This window comes from Idiotropiscis lumnitzeri, chromosome 10 (assembly GCF_059441095.1).
Source record: "Idiotropiscis lumnitzeri isolate Australia: NSW breed Sydney's pygmy pipehorse chromosome 10, RoL_Ilum_1.0, whole genome shotgun sequence".
Taxonomy (NCBI): domain Eukaryota; kingdom Metazoa; phylum Chordata; class Actinopteri; order Syngnathiformes; family Syngnathidae; genus Idiotropiscis; species Idiotropiscis lumnitzeri.
The window spans coordinates 5774081-5798528 of NC_142400.1; the positions used below are offsets into that span (position 1 = coordinate 5774081).

The 24448-nt window shown below is 43.2% G+C and overlaps 1 protein-coding gene across 2 annotated transcripts; it reads left to right on the plus strand.

Moving 5' to 3' along the window:
• The first annotated feature begins 283 nt into the window (after nucleotides 1-283).
• Nucleotides 284-23472, plus strand: atp1a3b (ATPase Na+/K+ transporting subunit alpha 3b). Of its 2 annotated transcripts, none has more exons than XM_088306122.1 (22): nucleotides 284-767; nucleotides 13425-13547; nucleotides 14023-14082; nucleotides 14402-14605; nucleotides 14685-14798; nucleotides 14887-15021; nucleotides 15096-15213; nucleotides 15902-16170; nucleotides 16251-16449; nucleotides 16898-17142; nucleotides 17228-17420; nucleotides 17943-18118; nucleotides 18202-18338; nucleotides 18411-18561; nucleotides 18976-19144; nucleotides 19225-19379; nucleotides 19782-19905; nucleotides 20019-20164; nucleotides 20747-20877; nucleotides 20972-21073; nucleotides 21420-21511; nucleotides 22305-23472. In XM_088306122.1, exons 1-22 carry the CDS (start codon nucleotides 762-764, stop codon nucleotides 22331-22333), a joined length of 3078 nt encoding a protein of 1025 aa, XP_088162248.1. In that variant the 5' UTR covers nucleotides 284-761; the 3' UTR covers nucleotides 22334-23472. The 2 variants fall into 2 exon arrangements, with proteins under 2 accessions (XP_088162248.1, XP_088162249.1); XM_088306123.1 differs by having other exon boundaries at nucleotides 13464-13547.
• The last annotated feature ends 976 nt before the right edge of the window (nucleotides 23473-24448 follow it).

The following is a 24448-nucleotide window of genomic DNA, read 5'->3' on the forward strand; positions in this document are numbered from 1 at the left end:
TCCTCGTGTTTCTACATTAAAACCTTGTCGTGGCTCAGGCTAGCGGCTCGGCTAGTCGGCCGCTGAATTCTGCAGTAAATCGGGAGGGGCCAAGCTCGTCTCCAATTAGCCGGTGGGAACCCAACGTTGACTCCCATTGGTCGTCAGCGAAGAGACGCTCGAATTCACGATTGGACAGCGGTCCGAGCGGTGGAAGTAGAGGCGTTGCTTATTGGCTACGATGCTGCTGGTGGGTGGGGTATATTCAAATCAGCAATCCGATTTTTTAGCCATTCGCTCCTTTCGGCGCTTCTTTCACAGGCGGAGTGGAGCGGCGCGAAAGTGTACTGCGGCAAGCAGATAGCGCTGTTACCAGGCCGCGGAGGGATACGAGTGACCGGCAGTAGGGGTAGTGCGGCTCGCGAGTTAGTTACGCCGGTCTTTTCAGGCGGGTGGTACGTCCACGCGTGATGCTCCACTTGAGACCGCGACGTTTCTTTTAAAACAAGGCACAAAATCCGCGTCTGGGGGTGCTCGTAGACGTTTTCGCCGAGAATTTGCGAGAGCCGTGTGAGGAAAGGCAACTCCTTGGTGACGCACTCACCTTAAGCCTCCTTTGCATTCCCCTTGTCTTGCCTCAAGACTGGTCGTACCACCATTTTCTCTTTCTTCCCCCCTTTATCCCCTTCCCGTCCACCGCAAGGCGTTTTAAGGGCGCTCCAGCGGAGAAGGCATATCTCTCAACTTGCGAGGAGGACAAGAGGAAGAGTGACTGCGCCAACATGGGGGTAAGCCCATCATTCGTCTCTCCATTACCCCCCCAACCCCAACCCCGCACTGACACGCACCCGAAGCGGCCTGAGAAGCGAGCTGTAGTCCGCCACCGCAACCTCCGAGGCGGGGAGGTAGAACCGGGAGGTGGCGCTTCTTGAGAGGGGAAGAGGAAGGGACGGTGGTGGTGGGAGACCTCGACATGAAAACGTGATGTCATTTCATTTTTTTCCCTGAGTGGAAATCCCGCGCTTGGCTGAGTGACATTGACGTTAATGCGGAACTGCCTCCAGCTACACTGCGACAAAACCTATTGTAGCCACCATTATGCTGTCACTCTCACTCATCTTTGCTATTGCTTCCCGAGCATTGTCCTCTCATTGTGGATTACTGTTTTATTGCTGTCTTATTAGCTTTCACTGACACACACGCACACGCACGCACACATGGGCGTTCACCCTTTTCATAATGGAAAGTGTTGCTCAAAGTCCCCACAGAAGACGAGGGCCCAGTGTCCTCTGTGTGTCTGCTCATAGGCCTCACTTTTGCCTGTAACCTTGCCAGCCATTTTCGGTAGGCCTTAATCGGTTTATAAAGGGGGGATAAGGATAGAGGGGTGGTATGCATTTCAGGCACGTTTTCACCCCAATTTCAAGCCAAACCCTGGTTTTTAGGCTACTAGAGGACATGAGTGGTTTCATTGCCATGACCTCCATCTTGCTCCCGCACCGCCACCATTTTTCTCTATACCACCCAACCGGCCCCCCTCCGCCAGAGCCCCACATCATGCCCCCCCTCAAGCCCCATGCAGTCTCATCCCCCGGCACCCTCGGTGACCCATGCGTCATAATGCGGTTACCGGGAATAAGCGCCTCACCAGCTTATTTCCCCTTTAATTTGTGACATAACAGAGACGCGCTAATCGCTAGAAGTGAATACATTTCCTACTCCCCCCCACCCCCACTACACACACACATAGTGAGGATTAAAAAAAATAAAGATGGGTCCTGTTAGGTTTGTGAGTGTTATTTGCTGAGAATAGAAACAGGGGGGGAAAAAAATCAGCCCCGGCGTATGTAAATGCAGATGCGAGCTATTGCGCAATGTCTGTGTCTGTGTCTGTGTGTGTGCGTGGGGGCGTGTGTGTGTGTGTGTGTACCACTGCATCAATCCCGGATGCAGTGCAGTGGCGTGACGCTGCAAGCCAGAAGGGGACCGGCGTCATTGCAGTGACAGCAGGCAGCCGACGGGGTCCCCCCTTTACACGTTGCAGTGTCCCTGCAGCGGGAGGTGATGGGCTGATGCGTCAAAAAGGGGGGCTACGAGCTTTTTTCAAAACCGGCACCTCGGTGGGGGTAAATGTCCTCAGGGAGATTTTGAAACGTTGGACATAGTAGATGGTAGTATGAATTTCCTCTCATTGAATGGTGCGGTTTTGTGTCGTCGGCGCACCGCAGCGAATATGGTGCGCCAGCTGTCCTTTTCCCAAGGCCGCAGGGGGCATATCGCATGCAACGTGCGTGCTGCGTCAAAGTGGGGGCGGGGCCTCTTCTGTGGAAATTCCCCGTACAGAGTCGCGATAGGCTGGCGCTTGAGATGCACGATGGTGCGTTCGCTTTTTAAGCACGTGTATGTATAAATAAATAAATAAATAAAATAGAAGGGTGAATTCAGTTTTGTTTTTATTCACACCTGCAAGGTGGGTGGTGGGCTAGACGGCAAGAAAGGAAGGACACAAGTGCAGGTGTAGCGTGGTGGATTTATATGAGGGGGGAGGTGTTCGGGAGGTGCCCGGCTGTATATCCTGTTACAGGATAATGACCCCCTGCCGCTCACATTACCGTGGCTCTTGTTTCCTGGTCGTGAAGCTTTGTGGGGGCCGGGTAGTCAGGGAGGACAGATGGAATGGGGAAGGGGGTCAGGTGGAGGATCTCCATAGGGTGTGGTCTCTTCCTGAGGTCGAAATTGAGGATTAACCTGATGAAGGTGGAAGTGGTGTTACTGCATCTTTTGTCAGAAGGTCATAATGGCCGCTGAAGAGTGTTGCGAACACCCCACCCTCACCCCCTCTAATGAAGAGGGCAGGCATGTGTTAGTGGAAGTGGGTGCTCGTTTAAGAGACTGATGCGTGCGGCATCTGCAGAGGCCCAACCCTCGCTTTGGTGCAGAGTGCTGCACGTCTTTCCCCACTGCACCTGCCGCACTGGACCAAACTGATACTCCAGTAGCCCTCAATTAAAACCGAATGGAAGAGCTTATTGAATCTAAAATTAAGCATTCAGAAGTGTCTGAAAATGAAAACAAACATACAGTAACTGCCGTGATCAGCATAAATGAGTAGCCTACACCACAGCAGTTTTGTCAGATAACCTTGAGTTTCCATTCAGAATCAATATTTTCCAAGGCACACTGCACTACTTAACTCAATACTCCGCACACAGTCGGCAGTTAAGTCATAGAAACACTGAGTATTTTGTGTAAAAACACTATGGCATGAATTTGAAATGTTTTCCGTGATATCTTTTACGACTAAACAAAGTCATCCTCCCACTTGAGTCATTGGTTGAAAAGATGTAAACTTACGTACATTGGTACCTTGACCTTGCTTACGAGTGACCTATTATCAAGTTGTTGTTTTTTTGAACTAACAAGCCGAAACTGTCAAAAATTTGTAATGCGATGGCAATGAAATAATCTCTCTTCACAACGTGTGGTATAAAAAGTTGTCGAAGGCCACTCACAGTTCAAGTTTTACTTTCAAACAAATTTTGCCTAAGTAAAGTCTGCCTAACATGATGTTCGTCTGTTACAATCTTTTAAGCATTGGATATTTGAACACAACAGTGAAACAATACATGGCCACTGACAATATAATACTACTCACAGGCATAGATTCTTTATCCTATGTACAAAAGGACTAGGAGTGCTGGATCTTTTGGAGTCAATTCGTTTATGTCTGTATGTAAGCCCCCTAGTGGCCAAGGTGTGCACATCAGAAGGAGCACAGTGTGGAACTCAAATTTCCGTTCAATTCGTTTGGGGAAAATGATGTCACCCGCTCATGCAGGCCATCACACATACTAAAAATACATTTCCGATTCTGGAAGGGACCGAGATTTGCCAGCCGCCAATCCAAATAAAATTGTAGCAATGATGAGGCCTCACACTTCCTTCGATACTTTAGTTGAGTGTGGAGGGGTGGACTTCGGTGCGTCGTTGACCGCGTCTTCCACCTCCCCGACGCCGACACCGAGCGGTCCGTCTTGCCACACCAATTGGAGTCATGCTGGAAGGTGTGCGGCATAGTTACAATATATATACATTGCACTTTAGAACAACACTTACCCATGACCGCATTAAACTTAACATTTCTTACCACAAATAACCTAAAAAAGTACTGAAAGTTGGTACGGACTATTGGTATTAATTCCCAGGTCCTGAGAATCGCAACAGAACCGGTCCAAATGTGAAAGGTACCCATCTCTTGTGCTAATAGACGTGAAAAGGTTATGGACGATGATGGAGACTGGAAAAGTGTAGATGGCGTACAGTGCATAGTGATGGCAAAGAATGTTTTGCAGATCCTTTTCTTCCCCAGCCCTAAATGTGAACTATATTATCAGCTCAACAGATATTTTAAACCATTGGATTGGTTGTAGAATGTCACTTGAGAGTAGATTGGTCTACAACGGCACTGCAATGTCCGGAAAAGATGGCAGACCACCGCGTGGGTTAACACAAGAGTACTGTTAATCCACCCGGGTTCAAATTACAAAGCTTTGATAAAGTAATGTGATAATCTAATAATTGGTCCGTTTAGGAAGTCCTTGCGGTCTGGATCCAGACCTGAGTCCGCCTTTTGAGCATCTTTGCAATAGGAGAACAGTCACATGGATAAGACAACATCCTGGTGCTTTTGCCCTTGTTGCCTGGCGGTCAGTTAAAGTCAAGCCCCCAATTGTCTCCCTCCTCCTGAGGGTCTCTGATCGATAAATGTCACCGGACCCTGGGCATTGTTCTCTACTGGGTCAGCAAAACGAAAGGCTACAGTTAGCATCCGTGCTAGCAGTGCTCTGCGATATCTTAAATTATGCTATTCAAACGTAAAGGTCAGTGCTGCCTTGTTTCTCTTTGTTAATCATCGCTTCGATGTGAGGCACGGACATAGTGGCTATCTTGAGAACGTGTCAGTGGGCGTACGTTGCCCAAGGCTTGAATTACGGGAAGCCGTTTGAGCGTTTCGTCCATATCCTTAATATTCATCGGAAGGTCCGTGTTGTAGTTTGCATGTTGTCCTCAATATTACTACAATTCAGCTCACTTATACAAAAACTGTCTTACGATCCATTTGCACTGATTTAGTTACTCATAAGTGAAATGTACCAAAAGTTGTACCATTTCTATTTCAATCAAAAGGTTATGCGTTAAATCTAAACAAATATGAATGCGGGATTTTGGCAAATCTCGGGAGACTTACAAAGTGAGCCTATGACTGCCATTTGCTTTTTCTTGGACTTTTTTGTGGTGTTAACGAAAAAAAGGGAACATTACCATTGACTCATACGTTCCCGATTCCTCTCTGTTATTAGGTGTCTTTTAAGGGTGAGCAGTTTCCCTTTAACATTTGCTACTCGGTGGTAAGATTCTCTTCTACCAGAAAATCTTACCATGATGAAATCAGTTTAACCCTGAAACCAGTCATTAAGTACTAGCTACTAAGTTTTGAAATGAAAACCAGTGATCCAAATCCTAATTACGTGTTTGTTCGTGACCACACAACCCAATTGAAATGTGTAGTTGTTTAGCGGCGTAAAAGACTTAACCCAGTGGGCTAATCCAACGTATTGCTAATCCCAACCGCCTCTACGCTGTCCTGCTGCAAGGAACAGCAGATTGCCCAATAACCTTGCAAGGTCACACATCGCTGCATGCGTGCATGCAATGACATCTACACACACTCACACGCACACGCTCATACTAAAAGGGTCACCAGATGGAGAAATTATCTAACTCATCTTTTAGCCCTTGTACATTTATATTAACTGTGTTTTACTCGACATTCATTTTGTGTTATGTAAAAAGCAGCCTAGTGGACCGTCTCCATTTTGTTTGGATTTCCAAAAAATGAAAATCTCTTGCACGTGTTCTAATAGCACATACGGGAATTGGCAAGTGCAAAAAGGCAAGGGCAAAAACAAAGAGTACTTGACCTCACTTGAGAGTTCAAGAATTAATTGAGGTAACAAGGGAGTGCACAACAAAGTACATGGCTAAAACCCAGCACTGGTTCGCGCTCTAAAGACTCTAAGGGAAGTTGTTTTTTAACATTCCACTTCGGAAAAAAAATGACACAATTACGATACTAAAAACTGAATCTGAGTGGTAGAATTTGAATTTTAATGTAACTGAAGTAAAATAACCTTGACACTGATTGTGAAATTAGGAAATGTATTTAAAGTTCCCTGGAAAAATATTCGAGCTTCACTGAAAATACAAGTGTATATATTTTCACTTTCAATTTTTTTCTAAACGTATCCAGTTCCCTAAATTCAAATTCAAATTAGCTGTGACAGACATCGGGGTACTTTAGAAAGAGCAATCCATCACAAATACGCCGATCTGAGCCTTTGTTTTTGCGCATATGACACGGGAGCTCTACAGATCACAACGAAGCCTTGTAGTCATTTTTTTTCCCCTCCTAAATAATGCCATCATCACACTGAACTCCTCATGACCTCGGCGAAAAATTCAAATCCAAAGTCAAGCCATCACTGGAATGTAAACAATGATTGCCTGTTAACTATGTCAATCATGAAATTGTTAAACACCTGACAGTCATTGCGATTTAAAAGAAGAGAACTGTGACCTCGTCACGTGGTTCGTGCAGTGGCGATTATTTTATTTAAGGGGAAGTAAAACTAACCGCACATGAAACCTGCAGAACGGCAGTCCTTTTGCTTTCCTTCCACAACTACTTCCTCAGTGAAGCTGCAGATAAAAAGCAGCATTCTGCCCACTGTACACTTCCCGTTTCAGGTGTGCCATCCCGCAAGTTAAAAGTGAGAAGAAAGTGAAACCTGGCCGCTCCACATTTCTTCACAATTGATTTAAAAGTGACATCTTATCTTTGTTTCTCTGACTAAATCTCGATCTCTTTCTGCCTTCTGCTTGCCTCCAAAACATACGCGCTCGCCATCCCAACGACACACACATGTTGCATACAAGCGGGGTATGTAGTGTCCACTTACACATGCATCAATTATTACTTGTCCCGCATCCCATCAGGGGACCCTCGTAGCCTCAGCGTCGGTCACCATAGCGACGCTTGCAAAATGTCAGGGTGCGCAAACCGCACAAAAGCCAGACCTCCAGCACCAACCTATTGGCATTTGAAGACAGTTTTTCAAGTCCACAAGGGACGTGATGGAGGCTATTTAGTCGAAGCGACCCAGTAGGGAGCACGGAGTCAGCGGCCCATGATGTCAGAGCTCTGTGTTGCTCCCTTCATCTGTTTTCTCTGCAGGAGTGGCTGTAATTCCAGACACGGGTCTCGGTTTCCTCTTTGGAACTACACAAAGGCTCATTACATTACGCAGAGACGTGCACAGCAGCTGGACACACACACACACACTTTGATGTTTGAAAAATACAGTGGTGCCTTGACTTACAAGTGCTCCAACTTGCAAGTTTCTTGAGTTACAGCCCTCGCAAGATGGAGACAACACAAAATGCCCTTTGCACGGCCTTTAAAGGGCACCATGGAGCCCCTTTTGTTCCCATCTTGCTGTTCTGTGAATTAGCACTGACACAGATTGGCACAATCTTTCTGCCTTCAGAGATACATGACAACCCAATGCCAGTACCATGAGTGACTAGCGCTGAAAGATTCTGAAAAATTATCTGTGAATTTTCTATCTCAATTTTGCTATTGCAATTTAATATGCAATTGTTTTTTTTTTTTCAAGGTCCTAAACAAATCGCATAACAATAATAATACAAATGAATCTGTGGCTCTATTAATTCCCCTTTTCATTAAATAATATGGAACACGTAATAACATGTGGACTGAGCTTCTGAAGCACTACACTTATCAAGACACTATTTTAGATATATTTATGTAGACACCTAATATAAAAAGCCTACCAACCCACCAAACTGCAGCTAAAATTGCAGCCTTTGTAATAATAAAATTACATTCCACTGCATTGCGATGTTGATTTGAATTTGATTAATAGTTTAGCAATAGAAGTGACCTATGACATGGTTGTTTGGCATCAGCAATTACGTTCAACACTTAAGGCGATGAGCAGTGAGTGTCTAATGTTAGTGTCACACCCCGTTGCCGGCGATACGTCTCTGACACGACTAGATAGTGGCTGGGTCTTTATCTCTTTTACCGCAACATGGGCAGCAAAAGTGGCTTTGACATGCATTGTGAAAGGGGCCAATTGCTGAAATGTAACGCCTGTGTGTAAGGGTATTTCCATGTGCCGGTTTCACAGGGGGCGTTCACTTCTCCCAATGTTGAGAGAGCCTGAGGTCACATTAGGGAGGGTTATTCCTGACGGTCATTTAATGACATGGTTGAAATCAATTCATGTGTCGCACGGTATTTGGAGTTCAACAACTAGTTTTCATGAATCAGTAATAGTCTCCGTTAAAAAAAAAAAAAATGGATTGATTGACGGCTGTTTTAGCTGTGGTTAGAAACGCATACGTAGTAAAACGTGTTTTCACTCATTGTGTTTTTACTCGTTTAGCTGCATTGAGTTGATTGAGCTTAGTGTAGAAAATCAAGATTCACATACTAGGGTTCGTATTCGGTTAGGGTACTACTTGATTTGAATTTCATTAAGGGTTATGAATACCTGTTACGGTTTCTGTTAGTTGGTCAATTATTTTACCATTGGAGCTGATGCGTTATATCGCAATATTTGTGCCGCCACTAATATTTTTTTCATAGTTTATTTGTAGTCGCAGTTTCCACTTGATGTCACCTGTGCGGCCACATGCTGCATTGTGGTGAGAACGTTTGTCAGCGAGCTGTGTGTGTTCTGCGGGCGGAGATTGGTATGCTTCTTCCTGCAACGATCAATGCTTAAGTCCCAAGCACACACACACACACACACCCTATCACAGGAATCTACACTCACTCGCATATCGTCTACACACTGTTAAAACAATACGTTACACTTGCACATACACACATACGGTGGTGGGTGACTCATCAAAATGACTCGTTCACGTGCTTGCGCTTATGAACCCACAAAAATACCTTATCTGACGACGCACACACTCTTTAAGTGAGGTTGTGCAATTATTTGGAGTGCGGTCAATGCAGGTCAGAGGCGGACACAGAGCGAGTGGACAAAGATTGTGGTCAATATGTAATTAGAAGCTGTGTGTGTGTGTGTGTGTGGGGGGGTCGGTCAGGATAACAATGCGCCCACCCCCAATGCCACCTGCTTTGTTTCCCTCTTTATCTGGCCCGGCTTCTCGCCTCCCACTCATGTCTCCTGTTGCATTTGTTCGCTGCTGTCTGTCACCAGCCTGCCTCACATTCCACTCACTTCTACTTGAGTTGCTGTGCCAAACTTGACATGAATGTAGATGCGACTCAAACAGCCGTATTAGGCAACTGCAACAGAAACTCCGGCACAATCCATTCCTAGTTGTTATGTGAATTAACTTGATCCTCAAAACTGTCACCATTTTAAAACCTTTAATTAGCAGGCAATATTTGAAGTAAAAAAAATAACGTAATCACTTTCGGGGTTAGAAATAAACTTTAAACATTCAGGATTTTGGATGCGATCAGAGGGTTTAAAAAAAAAAGAAGAAAGAAAAACCATCTGATCACAAGATGGACCAAGCTATCTAATCTCTTTGAACAACTTGTTTATTTACAGTACAGGGTCAGTCGAGCCCCGTTATTTACAGGGGATTAGAAGCAGATTGGGCCCATGAATAGCAAAAATGTGTGTATAATTGACGCCCATTGAAGTGCATTAGGAAAAACTTATAACAAAAACCTAAAAATTCTCCCTTTGTGTGTGCGTTTGTGTTCTGATTTGTGGTAGGCAATGTATTTGTGGCGAACGAAATTGTGTTGCCGTTGCGGTTCTAATCGATGTCTTTGATAAATCTGCAAATTAGTCAATCCTGATTTTGCAAAAAAATGCAAAATATCTGCCGATCTGTGTAAATCTCTAATCTCGTTGCACACTTGAGTACAATGACAATAAAGGGATTTCTAATTCTAATTCTAAAGTCTATTTAGAAATGGTAGTTTGTGCGGCTCAGGCGAGAGCTGTAACTATCTACATTTTTTAATACAGATAAGTAGTGGTCTGGTGCATGAGAGATTCAGCTATTATTTTCACCCTCTTGTGGTCAATATCTTCACATTCTACACTGTAGTATCTGTGACTTAAAGTGTGTGTGGTGTGTGGTGCTGGCCTGGTGAGTGACATGGGAGTCAGCAAATGAGAGTGGCGGTGGCTGTTGTCATCTTAGAATAGCAGATGTCTGTTGAGTGGCTAACCGTTAGCCATTGTGCGTGTTGTGTGACTGGGGGTCTGTTGCCGACACTCGTCGACATAACACACTTGTGGAAGAAGTCTCACAATTTTGTTTGTGTCACATGAAATGACACGACTTCCTTTGTAGTCTTTAATGTTGGCCGAAATGCTTGGCAGAGAGCTGCTTTTAATTGCATTGCATCCGTTTAACCTTTAGTCCCCTGTAAGATTTCAACTACGAGCTGAACAGTGTTTTGCGGCTGGAAAAAATGCAAAAATGCCATTTATTTATTTGATTAAGTGATAGCAGTTGCTGTCACAATCGCTCGGGTATTTTTCCACTATGTCTTTCTACTGTCCTACCTCTCGAGGCCTGTCTGGTCTTGCTACAACCGGAGGTTTGTTCACCTGCACTGCAGTACAGTAACAGGTCTCAGGTTTTGTGTGCGTGTGTTTGCACGTGTGTGTATACGTCAAACCGCTCCCTCTTCACTGACACACTCCAACAAAGCGTTAGCTTGTTTGGGTCGAGGGAGAGTTGCCATCAATCTTTTTAACTTCAAATGTCGACTAAACCAGAAAGTCAGGTCTTTTATGTATAGGCTACATTCTACTCAAGCGTCCGCACACAGTTCAGCCTGGAGGCATAAAGCAAAGCGCTAATATTTGTCATGTGTCTTAATTCAGCAGGTGTGCGTGTTTTGGCGCAGTTTTGGGCAGGACATTCAAGAATGGCTCTACTGCAGCGCCTACATGAATATCAAGGCTGGAATTAGAGAGAATGAGCTACTTGCTTTTTTTGTGGTTAGCTAATTTGCGTCGTAGTTCCCAGCAGGTTTTAGGTGTGCCTTTTTGGCAAGGCTTCCAAAGTGCTCCACTCTTTATGATGCGAGTCCAACTCCGATTTGGTTCATATGCAGAATTGAAAATCAATCTTTGGGGAATGTTTCGTTCAAGAATCCAAAATGGTCGGAAAGGAGATTTAAGTGTTTTTTTTTTTTTATTTTCGCAATTTAAATTAGTTCTCAGATGTGTTGATTTAAAGGTCTCTTAACATTTTTTTTGTCAAAATACACAAAGGGTCAAACAACAAAAAAAAAAACCACGACATTAATGCTACTAGCTGTTGCCAACTTGGTGATTGTCGCTATATTTAGTAAGCCAGCCATCAAGCGGAGATTCGCGATACTTCAGTCACAGACCTGTCGCCTCCGAAATGGCAGAACTTTGACACACCCATTCCAACTCCCAGATCAAATTAAAAGTACATTTAAGAAGACATAAGCCTGGAATTTAATTAACTCATTTAGCAAGCCTCCTCCATTGTGTCATGGGTCTACTTTTTCCAGTGACTTTTGCCAACCTGGACCCACCAAAAAAAAAATACACTGTTAAACACTCAATATATATTTTCCATGAATCTTGGAGAATCTGAAAGAACCCCCCCCCCAAAAAAAAATATTTTAAATGCTGGATAAAAATATGAAAAAAAATATGTGAATATGCCAATCCATCTGTTCGTATTCATCGTCCACGAAGAATCTACACCACAAATGATGGACCTCAGAACCATCTCGATCATGGCAACGATTCAGTTAAGGAAAAAAAAAACCCACCTTATTAACAGGACACTCACGTCTACTTCAGCAACGGAAGCGAGGCTGCAGCAGCGTTAAGTGCACACGTGATGTCTTGGTCTAGTGTGTGATGTAACGTTTTAGTGAGTTCAACTAATTTATGCTGATTACAGATCCTCGTGTTCCCATTCCAGTGTGTCCAGCCTGAACGGTTTGATGAAGAGTGATCAAACGCAAAACACCTCGGGCTGACGCTTTTATGTACCGGGGCGCCACATTTGTGATGATAATCCTGTCTAATTAGGTTATATGTGACCGTCTTTCTCACAGTGTAATAGACATTTATCACGTGACGTCGGACACAAACAATTTTTAACATGTAAAACACTCTCAGTGGAAGGGGGAATAAAAATCAAGTGTGTTCTTAATGCTCTTTTGGTGTGAGCTGTACTTCTGATGAACACCACATAACTATCTTGACCAACAATCACTAGTTCCTCAAACTAGCTGTCTGTCTTTAGGAAATGTTAGTAATACTAAGAACCCTTTTTCCACGCAGGAAATTTTACAAGCACACCCACAATACAGGAGAGAAAATCTGCCGTTTAGAGATATCATCTAAAACATTTTTTACCATTTTACCTAACGAACCGATACCGGCCTTATTTCAAGGTATTCGGTACTCGTGAAGGATGCCGATACCCGCCACCAATATTAAAGGCCCAAAGAATTTAAAAAAAATTCACATTAAGTCCTCAGGCCAAAAGGTCTTTGTTGAAATTTATCTGTCATAGGGCTGCTCGATATTATGAAAAAAATATTCACAATTATTTTTGTAATAATTTAAATAAAAAAGACAAGAAGTTAGGCTGGTCGTTAATCAGTTTCCCACGTCGCGGTTGTGAACGCTTCTCCTTGTTGTGATTTCTATTGTGCTGAGTCAGCTGTGATCGTCCCCACTGAACATGTTTAAGATTTTGCTATTATATTGACCTGATGATTGGAGACACAAAAAAAAATAATAATTTGACACGAACCAAACCAAACGATCGAATATTTCAAATATTCTGTCATCAGGTCCTCTGACTTGGATCGCAGGGGAGGGAAAAATCTTAAATTTGTTGTTGGTGTGTTAGCTGCTTTAGAAAAAAGTTACTTCTCAAGGCCGCTTCACAATGGTGTACTAGAGATGGGCATGCAACCAAATACAATTTCAAATTGACTCAATTTTGATACATTAGTGATATTGAGTAAAGTTTTGCTGGCTGGATGAGCTCAACATCCCTTAGCTGTCAAGTTGTTCTTTTTTTCCTGACAGCAATCTGGTCGAGATTCAACAGAATCTCCGCCGATTACAGCCAATTGGTTCACCTCCGTTGCGTCACGACACCAGCAATCAACAATCAATTCACAACAAAGCATGATTATGCCCATCTCTATTGTGTACTGATGTCGTCAATTCTCCAAACATAGCTATCACCTCACCCACCCAACCCCGAGATAAAAGGGACACAAGCTACTATTTTGTACACTTTTAGTTTTAAGGCATGTATAAAACCTATGTGTATGTCTGTAGTATGGCCGGTCAGACAGTTACCGCGTTGCCACCACACAGGACAAAGATGACCGATCCCCCAAGAAGAAGAAGGGGGCGACGGCAACTAAGGACATGGACGACCTGAAGAAGGAAGTGCCCATTGTGAGTAAAACCAAAAAAACATCTCCCTATTGACTTCTCAAGTGTGCTTTGCATCTTGTGCTCTCACAGTTAACTAGTGTCTGTCACGTCCAGCATGGACACTGTGGGGAGAGAATGAAAGTCTTTAAATCATCATACATGGGATAAAAAAAAAAAAAAAGTATTTTTTTTTGTTGCTGGTAAGACTTGCTATCAGGAAGTCGCCACTTGATGCCGCATCGTAGACTCACCTGGCTGCCATGATGCACTTGGTCAGGTGAAATGCATGCATGGAGTCCGTTTTTATCTTCAACAAGTTCAAGAGCTTCATTAAAGTCTCTGGTTGCAGTCAAGAGCAATTGCCTGTTAACTTCAATAATTTAATCATAGTTTATCCTGCATGCATAATTAGGCAAGTTAAATCTGTGAATGTATCATGTTTTAACTTTTTTTTTTCCCCTCATTGATTTTTTTTGTTGTTGTTGTTTTTATCCAGACGGAACACAAGATGTCCGTAGAAGAAGTGTGCAGGAAATTCCAGACTGACATTGTCCAGGTACAGTAAAGTAGTTTTTACTTTTTCTCCATGAGATGGCTTCACAGTACTTGAATCATCAAGGACTGGATCTAGCTAAATTCACTTTTATTTCATAACTTTTTGACAATAACCACATCTGTACCATTGTGCTGTACATAAAGCATAAAAGACAATCATCTTTGCCAAATATTGAGCCAACCTGGAGAATGTAACAAGAAAGTAACTTCTAACTTCTGTTACATTTCCATAGCAGCACATCCGCCTAAAGGGCAATACAAAGTGGTAATGTCATGCCATCATTGCTGGAAAATAATACTTTGAAAAATAACCCCTCCAGGGACTGACCAATGCCAAGGCAGCCGAGGTTCTGCTCAGGGATGGCCCCAACGCACTCACCCCGCCTCCCACCACCCCGGAGTGGGTCAAGTTCTGTCGCCAGCTGTTCGGCGGCTTCTCCATCTTGCTGTGGATTGGCGCCATCCTCTGCTTCCTGGCCTACGCCATTCAGGCCGCCACCGAAGACGATCCTGCCGGAGACAACGTGAGTCATACGTTCTGTCCATCACATGTGCTGTCTTGAATCCGCTCGTGTAACATCTGTAATCTGCGTGTCTGTGCAGTTGTACCTGGGTATCGTGCTCACAGCCGTCGTCGTCATTACCGGTTGCTTCTCGTATTTCCAAGAGGCCAAGAGCTCCAAAATCATGGAGTCTTTCAAGAACATGGTGCCTCAGGTAATGTGACCCAAAAGTCACATTTCGGTTGTTATTTTTGTCTTGACGTGAGTGCTCACGACATGTTTTTCCCAACAATTCATTACAGCAAGCGCTGGTGATCCGAGAGGGTGAGAAGGTGCAGATCAACGCGGAAGAAGTGGTGGCCGGAGATCTGATTGAAGTGAAGGGAGGAGACAGGATCCCCGCTGACATCCGAGTGGTTTCAGCACATGGCTGCAAGGTGTACACACGAAGCTTTTGGACCGTAGCGATGTCATTAAAAAAGACCCAATAAACTCACAGCGTTCTTTCTAGGTGGATAACTCCTCGCTAACCGGCGAATCGGAGCCTCAGAGCAGGTCACCCGACTGTACCCATGACAACCCCTTGGAAACCCGAAATGTGGCTTTCTTCTCTACCAACTGTGTGGAAGGTATATTGGTCTAACCACGCGACGTTGCCAAACGTGACGTAGTTTTTTTCAAATAGTAGAGTGACAGGCAAGTTCTTTTTTTTCAGACCAATTGCATTATGACCATGTATTCATTTGATGCGGCTGATGATTCGTCGACTAGTATATCATAGTATATCACGATATAGCACAAACTACTGCCAAGAAGGACTTATTCGATGCCAAGTTATTTATTTTTTGCCTTCGGTATCAGTGACTGGTATCAGCAGCCTCCACAAGTACGTGATACCTTAAAATAAGGCCGCTATCGGCCAGATACTGATACCTGCTATCGGTACTCCCTCTTCCTAAATAATCAGTTATTTGAATAATAAAATAATAATTTACAATTACTTTTAGTCTATTCATCATGAAAGATAATTTATACATTTATTATTGACCAATTCTTCTAGGAAATAAAAATAATTTGTTTACATTTTTATTATATATTGTTTTTTTTTATGTCAAATATTTTTATAATGATTCCTGCTAATTTCTAATGGGTTTTTTAAAATTAATTTAAACATAATTACAGTTTTATTTAAAACTATAAAAAATGTAGGGAATGTTTTTGATTTTTAAAAAGAAGTTTTCGGGCTACCAACAAACCAAGAAAAAAGTTACAAACCGACTCAAAGAACCATGTCCTTCGCTCCTCTGCCAAAACCAGGCACTGCACGTGGCATCGTCATCTGCACCGGAGATCGCACGGTCATGGGTCGCATCGCTACCCTGACGTCCGGCCTGGAGACGGGCAAGACCCCCATCGCTAAGGAGATCGAGCACTTCATCCACATCATCACTGGCGTGGCCGTCTTCCTGGGCGTCACCTTCTTTATCCTGGCCATCATCCTGGGTTACTCCTGGCTGGAGGCTGTCATCTTCCTCATTGGCATCATCGTGGCTAACGTGCCCGAAGGCCTTCTGGCTACCGTCACTGTGAGTGATATTTGTCTTGCATTGAAGTCTGCCTCGATAGACATACACTTAGCGCCGCTTTTGACATGCCATGTATCCAGGTCTGTCTGACCCTGACCGCCAAGCGTATGGCGAAGAAGAACTGCCTGGTGAAGAACTTGGAAGCCGTGGAGACGCTGGGCTCCACCTCCACCATCTGCTCCGACAAGACGGGCACACTGACCCAGAACAGGATGACCGTGGCCCACATGTGGTTCGACAACCAGATTCACGAGGCTGACACCACGGAGGACCAGTCTGGTGAGTGAGAGACGGTCAAAGGCGGTCACAGACACAAATGTTCAATTAAAACCTCCCTCCATCCACGGTTGGGTTCAGTGTTCATCTTAAGTGTGATTTTTTTAATTTATTTTTTTTATTTAAAATACGGAGTTCACCATGACAACTTCACAAAATTTTAGCGAGCGTGGCGTAAAGATAAGTTATTACGTCAATATTGAGTTTGCAACAATAATGCAAACAAATCTGTGGCTTTATCACTTTAATTTTTAATTTTTCATGGAAGAATGATGTGTAAGCATGTGGACTGTACTTCTTAAGAACTGAATTTATCCAGACTATATAGATAAATAAAATATTTATATATTATAAAGCTAGTCAGAAGAAGTACTTATGAGGTGTTGTTCACCCTTCATCTTTGGAGGTGCCCACTTTTAATCGGCAATGTTTGTTTTCGCTCTTCCTCCAGGCGCCTCGTTCGACAAGAGCTCGGTCACGTGGCAGGCGCTGGCCCGCGTTGCCGCCCTGTGCAACCGCGCTCAGTTCAAAGCGGGACAGGATTCTGTGGCCATCCTCAAGCGCGACGTAGCTGGCGACGCCTCCGAGTCGGCCCTGCTCAAGTGCATCGAGCTGTCCTGCGGCTCCGTCAGGGCGATGCGGGATAAGAACAAGAAGGTGGCCGAGATCCCTTTCAACTCCACCAACAAATACCAAGTAAGTTGCATCAAAACATGTTGTAGTTACCCACGTGAGAGAAAGCCTCTCATCTCAACCTTCCCTGATGTTCTTCCCGCTCTAGCTTTCTGTGCATGAGACCGAGGACCCCAATGACAACCGCTACTTGCTGGTGATGAAAGGTGCCCCCGAGAGGATCCTGGATCGCTCCTCCACCATTTTGCTGCAGGGCAAAGAGCAGCCCATGGACGAGGAGATGAAGGAGGCCTTTCAGAATGCCTACATGGAGCTGGGAGGACTTGGAGAGAGAGTTTTGGGTAAGGATATAGGAATGAAGTGCCATTGTTTATTTCATCCACTCACCATAATCACATAAAATCAAATAGTGCTGACCGATACAGGCTTCCGGAAATTGAGTGAATAAAATTTGGTGGACTATTGAATCTTTAGACCTATTGTCTAATTTTAGTTCTGTGGTTATTATCATGGGTGAATTTCATATTTTAGAGAGGCCCAGGAACCTTCTGGGACATTCTTTGGGGCTGACCCGAACTGTTTGGGGCTTGACAGTTTGAGGAACTTTTGCTACTAAGACTGTAAAAATGCGGTGCCACAAGATAGCAGCAAAGCTCTACTCTTCTATTAGTCAGGACTTCAGCCAGACAAAATAAGAGCTTGAAAACAGAAGCAAATCTGTTTATTAATTAAAGTGCATTGTCTAAATTATCCATTTGTTTTAATTCATAATCACATGCAGCATTTCTTTCGCAATAAATCCCTCCAAAATATCTTATGACACTTTGTACAAATTGTGTGATGCAATTTATTTACCCCTCCAGGCTTTTGCCACTTATTGCTGCCAGAGGATCAATACCCGAAGGGCTTTGCCTTCGACACGGATGACGTCAACTTCCAGACGGACAACCTTTGCTTCGTGGGCCTCATGTCCATGATCGACCCTCCCCGTGCGGCCGTGCCCGACGCCGTGGGCAAGTGTCGATCAGCCGGTATCAAGGTAGAGCCTCTTTCCATAGCAACCAAAGTCTCAACCTTAGGTCACATAAGTTGCTTGATGGCGTCTGCTCTTGATTCTTTTAGGTCATTATGGTCACTGGAGATCATCCAATCACAGCCAAGGCTATCGCCAAGGGAGTGGGAATCATCTCAGAGGGCAACGAGACGGTGGAGGACATCGCGGCTCGCCTCAACATCCCCGTCAGCCAAGTCAACCCCAGGTAAGTCTCTCGGGTATAAGCTCGGCATTAAGATATTTGAAAGACCCCTAACACTGCTTCTGTCTTTATTAGGGATGCCAAGGCTTGCGTTATTCATGGCACTGACTTAAAGGAACTCTCTCAGGATCAGATGGACGACATCTTGAGGAACCACACTGAAATTGTCTTTGCCAGAACCTCCCCTCAGCAGAAACTGATCATTGTTGAGGGTTGCCAGAGACAGGTACTGTCTACTTGATTTCAAGGAGATATATGATGCCTTTTTCCCAGGAAAAATTCTCATAAAACCCGTATTACGCAAATTGTATAAGTCAATCCAGTAAAAAAATAAATAATGAATTTGACATTTTATTTTTAATGTTTTTGAAATGGCCAAAATTGGCCACAGTAGAGCCAAGAGATACAGTTTGTTACCGACAGCATTTATTGATGTATTTAAAGACCTGATAATCTGACAAAAAACAAATCACACCCTTGAGAAGTTCAATTACATTTGCATTAACACACCCAAAATGACGTGAGGTGAATGTAAATCGCTGCAGGCCTTGAGAAGTGGAGGATTTAGCGCAGTACTAAAATGAGACAGCAGATGGCGCCATTGACCTATTCAACAAGCTCTCATCCTCATCTCTTTCAGGGTGCCATCGTGGCTGTGACAGGCGACGGCGTGAATGACTCTCCTGCCCTGAAAAAGGCAGACATAGGCGTCGCCATGGGAATTTCTGGGTCCGACGTGTCCAAACAAGCTGCAGACATGATTTTGCTGGATGACAACTTTGCCTCCATTGTCACCGGAGTGGAAGAAGGTGAGAGCGGACGAGTCCATCGCCGTTCAGCATCAGCCATTCCCTCATATAATGAATTGTTGATGACATTACTTTTTCAGGTCGCCTGATCTTTGATAACCTGAAGAAATCTATCGCCTACACTCTGACCAGTAACATTCCAGAGATCACACCCTTCCTCCTGTTTATTATCGTCAACATTCCTCTGCCACTGGGCACCATCACCATCCTCTGCATTGACCTGGGTACCGACATGGTGAGCGCTCCCTGCTGTGGAACTAAAATAGTTTGTCTCCTTTTTTTGGGGGGTGAACAACTCACAGAAGTGCAGAGTGAATTCTGAGACAGTAAAAAATATGAATAAAAGCTTTGTTACCATTTTGGCGTGATGTCTTTTGAAGTGACGTTAAATGATGTCCATTCGCCAGAAGCTGCGCTGCACTATTTATTGTGGCTGGTTGCAAGTCCGTTACCAAAAAAAGCAAAAACAGAAAAACTCAGAAAATAAAAAGAGACTTCTTTCATAATCAAAAAATGCAAGAAACACATGGAGAGCAAATACTTTCATGTTTTATGACAGTTTTTGCCTAATAAGCGTATTTTCCTCAGAAAATGTTTGCGGGTTTATCACCCATGTTAACTTTCAATGTTCTCTCAGGTGCCGGCTATCTCACTGGCCTATGAAGCGGCGGAGAGCGACATCATGAAGCGCCAGCCCAGGAACCCCTTCAGGGACAAGCTGGTGAACGAGCGCCTCATCAGCATTGCCTACGGACAGATCGGTCAGCCAACCCACAATTAGTGCACATTTTGCCGGTTCTTCGTGTGAAAGAGTGAAGCGAAGCGCCTCGTCTTGTTGATTGACCACTCCCCCTGCCACCACCCGCCCCCTCAGGTATGATCCAGGCCCTGGGCGGCTTCTTCTCCTACTTTGTCATCCTGGCTGAAAACGGCTTCCTGCCCAGTCGGTTGGTGGGCATCCGCCTGGACTGGGACGACCGCGCCTGCAACGACTTAGAGGACAGCTACGGACAACAATGGGTACATAGGATATTGGGAAAATATTTGCACATTGGTTATGCTTGTATGAATGCTAGAAAATAATTAAATTATTATGTAAATTATATACAAAACATGAGACAAAATTAAAGTGAAAAATACAAAAGAATTAAAAAATATATATTTTTTTTAAATGAATTAGACAACACTTTATTATTATTATTATCATTGTAAACACACAACTACAAAAACAGACAAAATACACAAGTGGAAATATAACACAAAAACATTAGACCCAAAATAGAAAAGTAAAAGTAGAAAATACACAAATACTAAACAAAAATATTGTATAACTGTATGAAAAGATTTGAAAGAAAATAGAATCGTCTTAGTTGTGTTTACAAATGTTGCCGGGAATAGTTAGACACAAATATTAGAAAAGGGTCTTTTTGAAAAATATTTCAAAATAATACAAAATATTGGACAAAAAAACTGTTGAATACAAAGTTTTGAAAAAAAAAAATATTTTTTCAAGTTGGAAAATACAGAAATATTTGAAAAGAAATCCTCCTCATTTGTGTTTGTTCCATCGGGCAACTTTCTGAATTGCTGCGTCTCCCTCAGACATACGAGCAGAGGAAGATCGTGGAGTTCACGTGCCACACGGCTTTCTTCGTCAGCATTGTGGTGGTACAGTGGGCCGATGTCATCATCTGCAAGACCAGACGCAACTCCGTCTTCCAGCAGGGCATGAAGTCAGTGCAGCCCCCCGCCTTCCCCCACTTTTAAATGTCTGGCCGGCTCAACTCCTCTTTAAAAAGTCTCCTCACTATCCGTCCCTCTCAACAGGAACAAGATCTTGATCTTTGGCCTGTTTGAGGAGACGGCCCTGGCTGCTTTCCTTTCCTACTGCCCAGGCATGGACGTGGCCCTCAGGATGTACCCCCTCAAGTGAGACTTACATCCTGTTCTCTTCCCACCACCGATGATTAGAGCGCCACCATGGACCATGCGTTCACCCTTGGTGGTTTAATCGCTACACTTAAATCATTCTGGGGGAATTCTGTCTTGTTGATCTATAAAGAAATTATGACTTTTTTGGATGTGTGTTTTCACAGATATTGTGGGTTTCCTCAGATTGGGATAATGATTAAAAAGTGATGATTTTGGACTTGGAAATCAATCATTAGAAATATTCATATTGCTTGCGTTTCTCACGGTCATCATCTTGAGTTTCATTGGTTTGGCTTCATTTGTGTTTCCAGTTTTAAGAGTGTGTGTCTGTGTGTGTGTGCAGGCCTTCCTGGTGGTTCTGCGCCTTCCCTTACAGTTTCCTCATCTTTGTTTATGATGAAATTCGAAAGCTCCTCATCCGCCGGAACCCTGGAGGTCAGTTTCATTTCAAATTGTCAGCATTCTCTTTTAACTTCGTTGTGTACTACCTTTTACTTACGATGACATTATTTTATTTATATAGATTCTGTTTTTATGTTTATTTTTAAAATCTTTACATATGCTTTACTTTTGAGATTTTTTTTTCGTAGTCTATTTTTGTTTTTATTTTATTTTATTTTTTGCATTGCTTTTTACACCCTTTTGATTAGTTAATGTTTGAATCAGTGTGGAACTTCTTTTCTTTTTTTGTTAGATTCTATTTTATTTTCATCTCCATAAATGAAATGTTTGGATACATTTTCCATCCATTGACTTTTTTATTTTTTATTTTTTACAGTTTTAGTTAATTTTACACTTTGTTTTATTTACATTCATTTTTCCTTGTTTCCGGTACACTTAATTTTGTTCTTTATTTTTTTTGTCTATATTTCTCTATAAATTATCTACATATTTGGAATATTGGTATTTTACTTGATTTATATTGCCATATTGATGGTATTTTTAGTTAGTTTTTACAGTTTTTTTTATTTTATTAGTTATGTGTTTACTATTTTCATTTCATTCATTACACTTATATTATGTAAAAAAAAAATTCTGTTTTACTTAAACATTTTTAAGCAGATTTTTTTTTTCTTATATTAATTGAATTGTTTTTATTCTCACCGGATTATTTATTCAAATGTTTTTGCTTTATGCTATTCTACTAGTTTTTGTTTTGCCTTTGTCCGTTTCATGCTGGTGAAGTAACGGCGAAGCATGTGTGCTGTCCTTGTTTCCTCTCATACAGGTTGGGTGGAGAAGGAGACCTATTATTGATCGTCGGAGCATCTTGTTGCTCAAACATTCCCCTATCCCTCCCTCATCTTCTTCCTCCTCCTTCAGCCCCTCCCAATACCCCCTACCCAAGACACACACACACAAAAAAAAAATCAACGCTTTGAAGCAATTTTCATCCCAACTGCCCCAAAGATTCAAAACAGCAAAAGCACCTTTACAACTTTCGACATACACACCAGCCCCACCCCCCACTCGCCCCCGTCACTGCCGCCTCCCATATGATAGTCTTTGCATGTGTTCTTTCACTGCTGTGTACATAAACCAGTATAATAATAATAATAATATCTACCAAACGGCAGCTGCATATTGTCTTATGTAGATTCCAAGGAGCCGACTCGGCTGAAAAAGGGCCACCCTGCCACCCCCTCCCCCATGTCTCCCCTCCATGTCTCCCCAATCCCCCCCCCCCATCACTTCCTTCACACACACAATAGCCATCACACTGACTGACTCCCACCTGCGCCACAGTGTTGTTGTTGTTTTTTTTTTTTAAATACGTCAGGTCGAGGGACTGATTCACTGATTTATTTTTTTTTTTTATTTTATTTTATTCTATTATTATTACAGAGGGTTGGGGGGCACACCAAGTTACCCCGCACCCTGCCGGTCTCCCTCTTCCCCCTGTTTGTCTCTCGTTTGTGTACACTGTGTGACAGCATTGTTCTTGTTATTACTATGAGCCCCCAACCACAACCCACCCACCCTCACATTGACAAACTTTCTGTGTGCTCTAGGAAATCTATATAATTCTATACTGAATTTAAAATGACACCCATACAATAAAAGATGAAAATGTTGAAGAAAAAAAAATGTAATAAGAAAACAACCCTTTTTTTCCCCAGTTCTTTTGGCCTGTTCCGTTTCAAAATGGACGCCACTGGTGTTGGTGTACGCTATGATGGCGATGATGATGATGATGATGATGTGTGAGGATGAAGATGAGGATGACGGTCCTGGTCTTGCATGTGTGTGCGTTTGTGCGTCTCAGGCTGGCTGCTTTAAGGTTGATGTTCCAGATCAGTTGAAAAGAATCCAAACAGTCTACTCATTAAGAAAGAACATGTGTGTCAAAGAAATGAAAGCAACACCAATAAAGCATCTAGAAACATTTAATACAACCTTATGCTGACTGCGGCTCTTTCTTAAAAAAAAAATAAAAATAAAAAAACACCCGCTATTCGGTCAGATTGGGACCAACCCGGCCCACGAATAGCCAAAAACAACTCAATATGCATACTTCACAACAAAAATATACTGACGCTACTATGATACCATAAAATGTAAAAGTCTATTTTTAGAGATCCGTGCCTCGACGAAGCTTGGGATTGGCGGTGCAGGTCTACTGATGTCATAGCACAAGCAACTACAGTAAATCCTTCAGCATGCCTATCGATATTTAGTTGTGACTGAATACCGCCTCACATGCATGTTAGTCATTTCATGTTACAGAACTGCTGTGCCAGCACACTGAGGAAGGGCGAACTCGGCCCTGGCCCACCCGCAAGGCGTCCATTCCAAGGGCATCCGGAGGAGGGCACACCCAGGACGGTTCAACCAGACCCCGAGAGAGGATTAAGAGAACCAGAACAAGTTGGCATCAAAGTAATTAGAACATGACGTACAAATACAACATTTCAGTCATTAAACTGAAATAAATTTAATTTTATATATTTAAAAAACATTCTTAACTGGCTCTACAACGGTTTACATTTTTTTAATAATAGTACTGTTTTATTGAAAGGGTGAAAAACATCAAACGTATATTTTCTAAATATATTATTTCTAATATACATCATGTCAGGCGGCACGATCGCCGAGTGGTTAGCACGATGGCTTCACAGTGCAGAGGTCGTGGGATCCATTCCATCTCTGGCCTTCCTGTGTGGAGTTTGCATGTTTTCCCCGTACCTGTGTGGGTTTTCTCCGGGTACTCCGGTTTCCTCCTACAGTCCAAAAACACGGTAGGTTGATTGAACACTCTTAAGTTGTCCCTAGGTGTGAGTGCGGATGGTTGTTTGAATCCTTATCAGGGTTCCGACCTTCCTGTGTGGGGTTTGCATGTTCTCCCCATGCCTGCGTGGCCTTTCTCCGGCT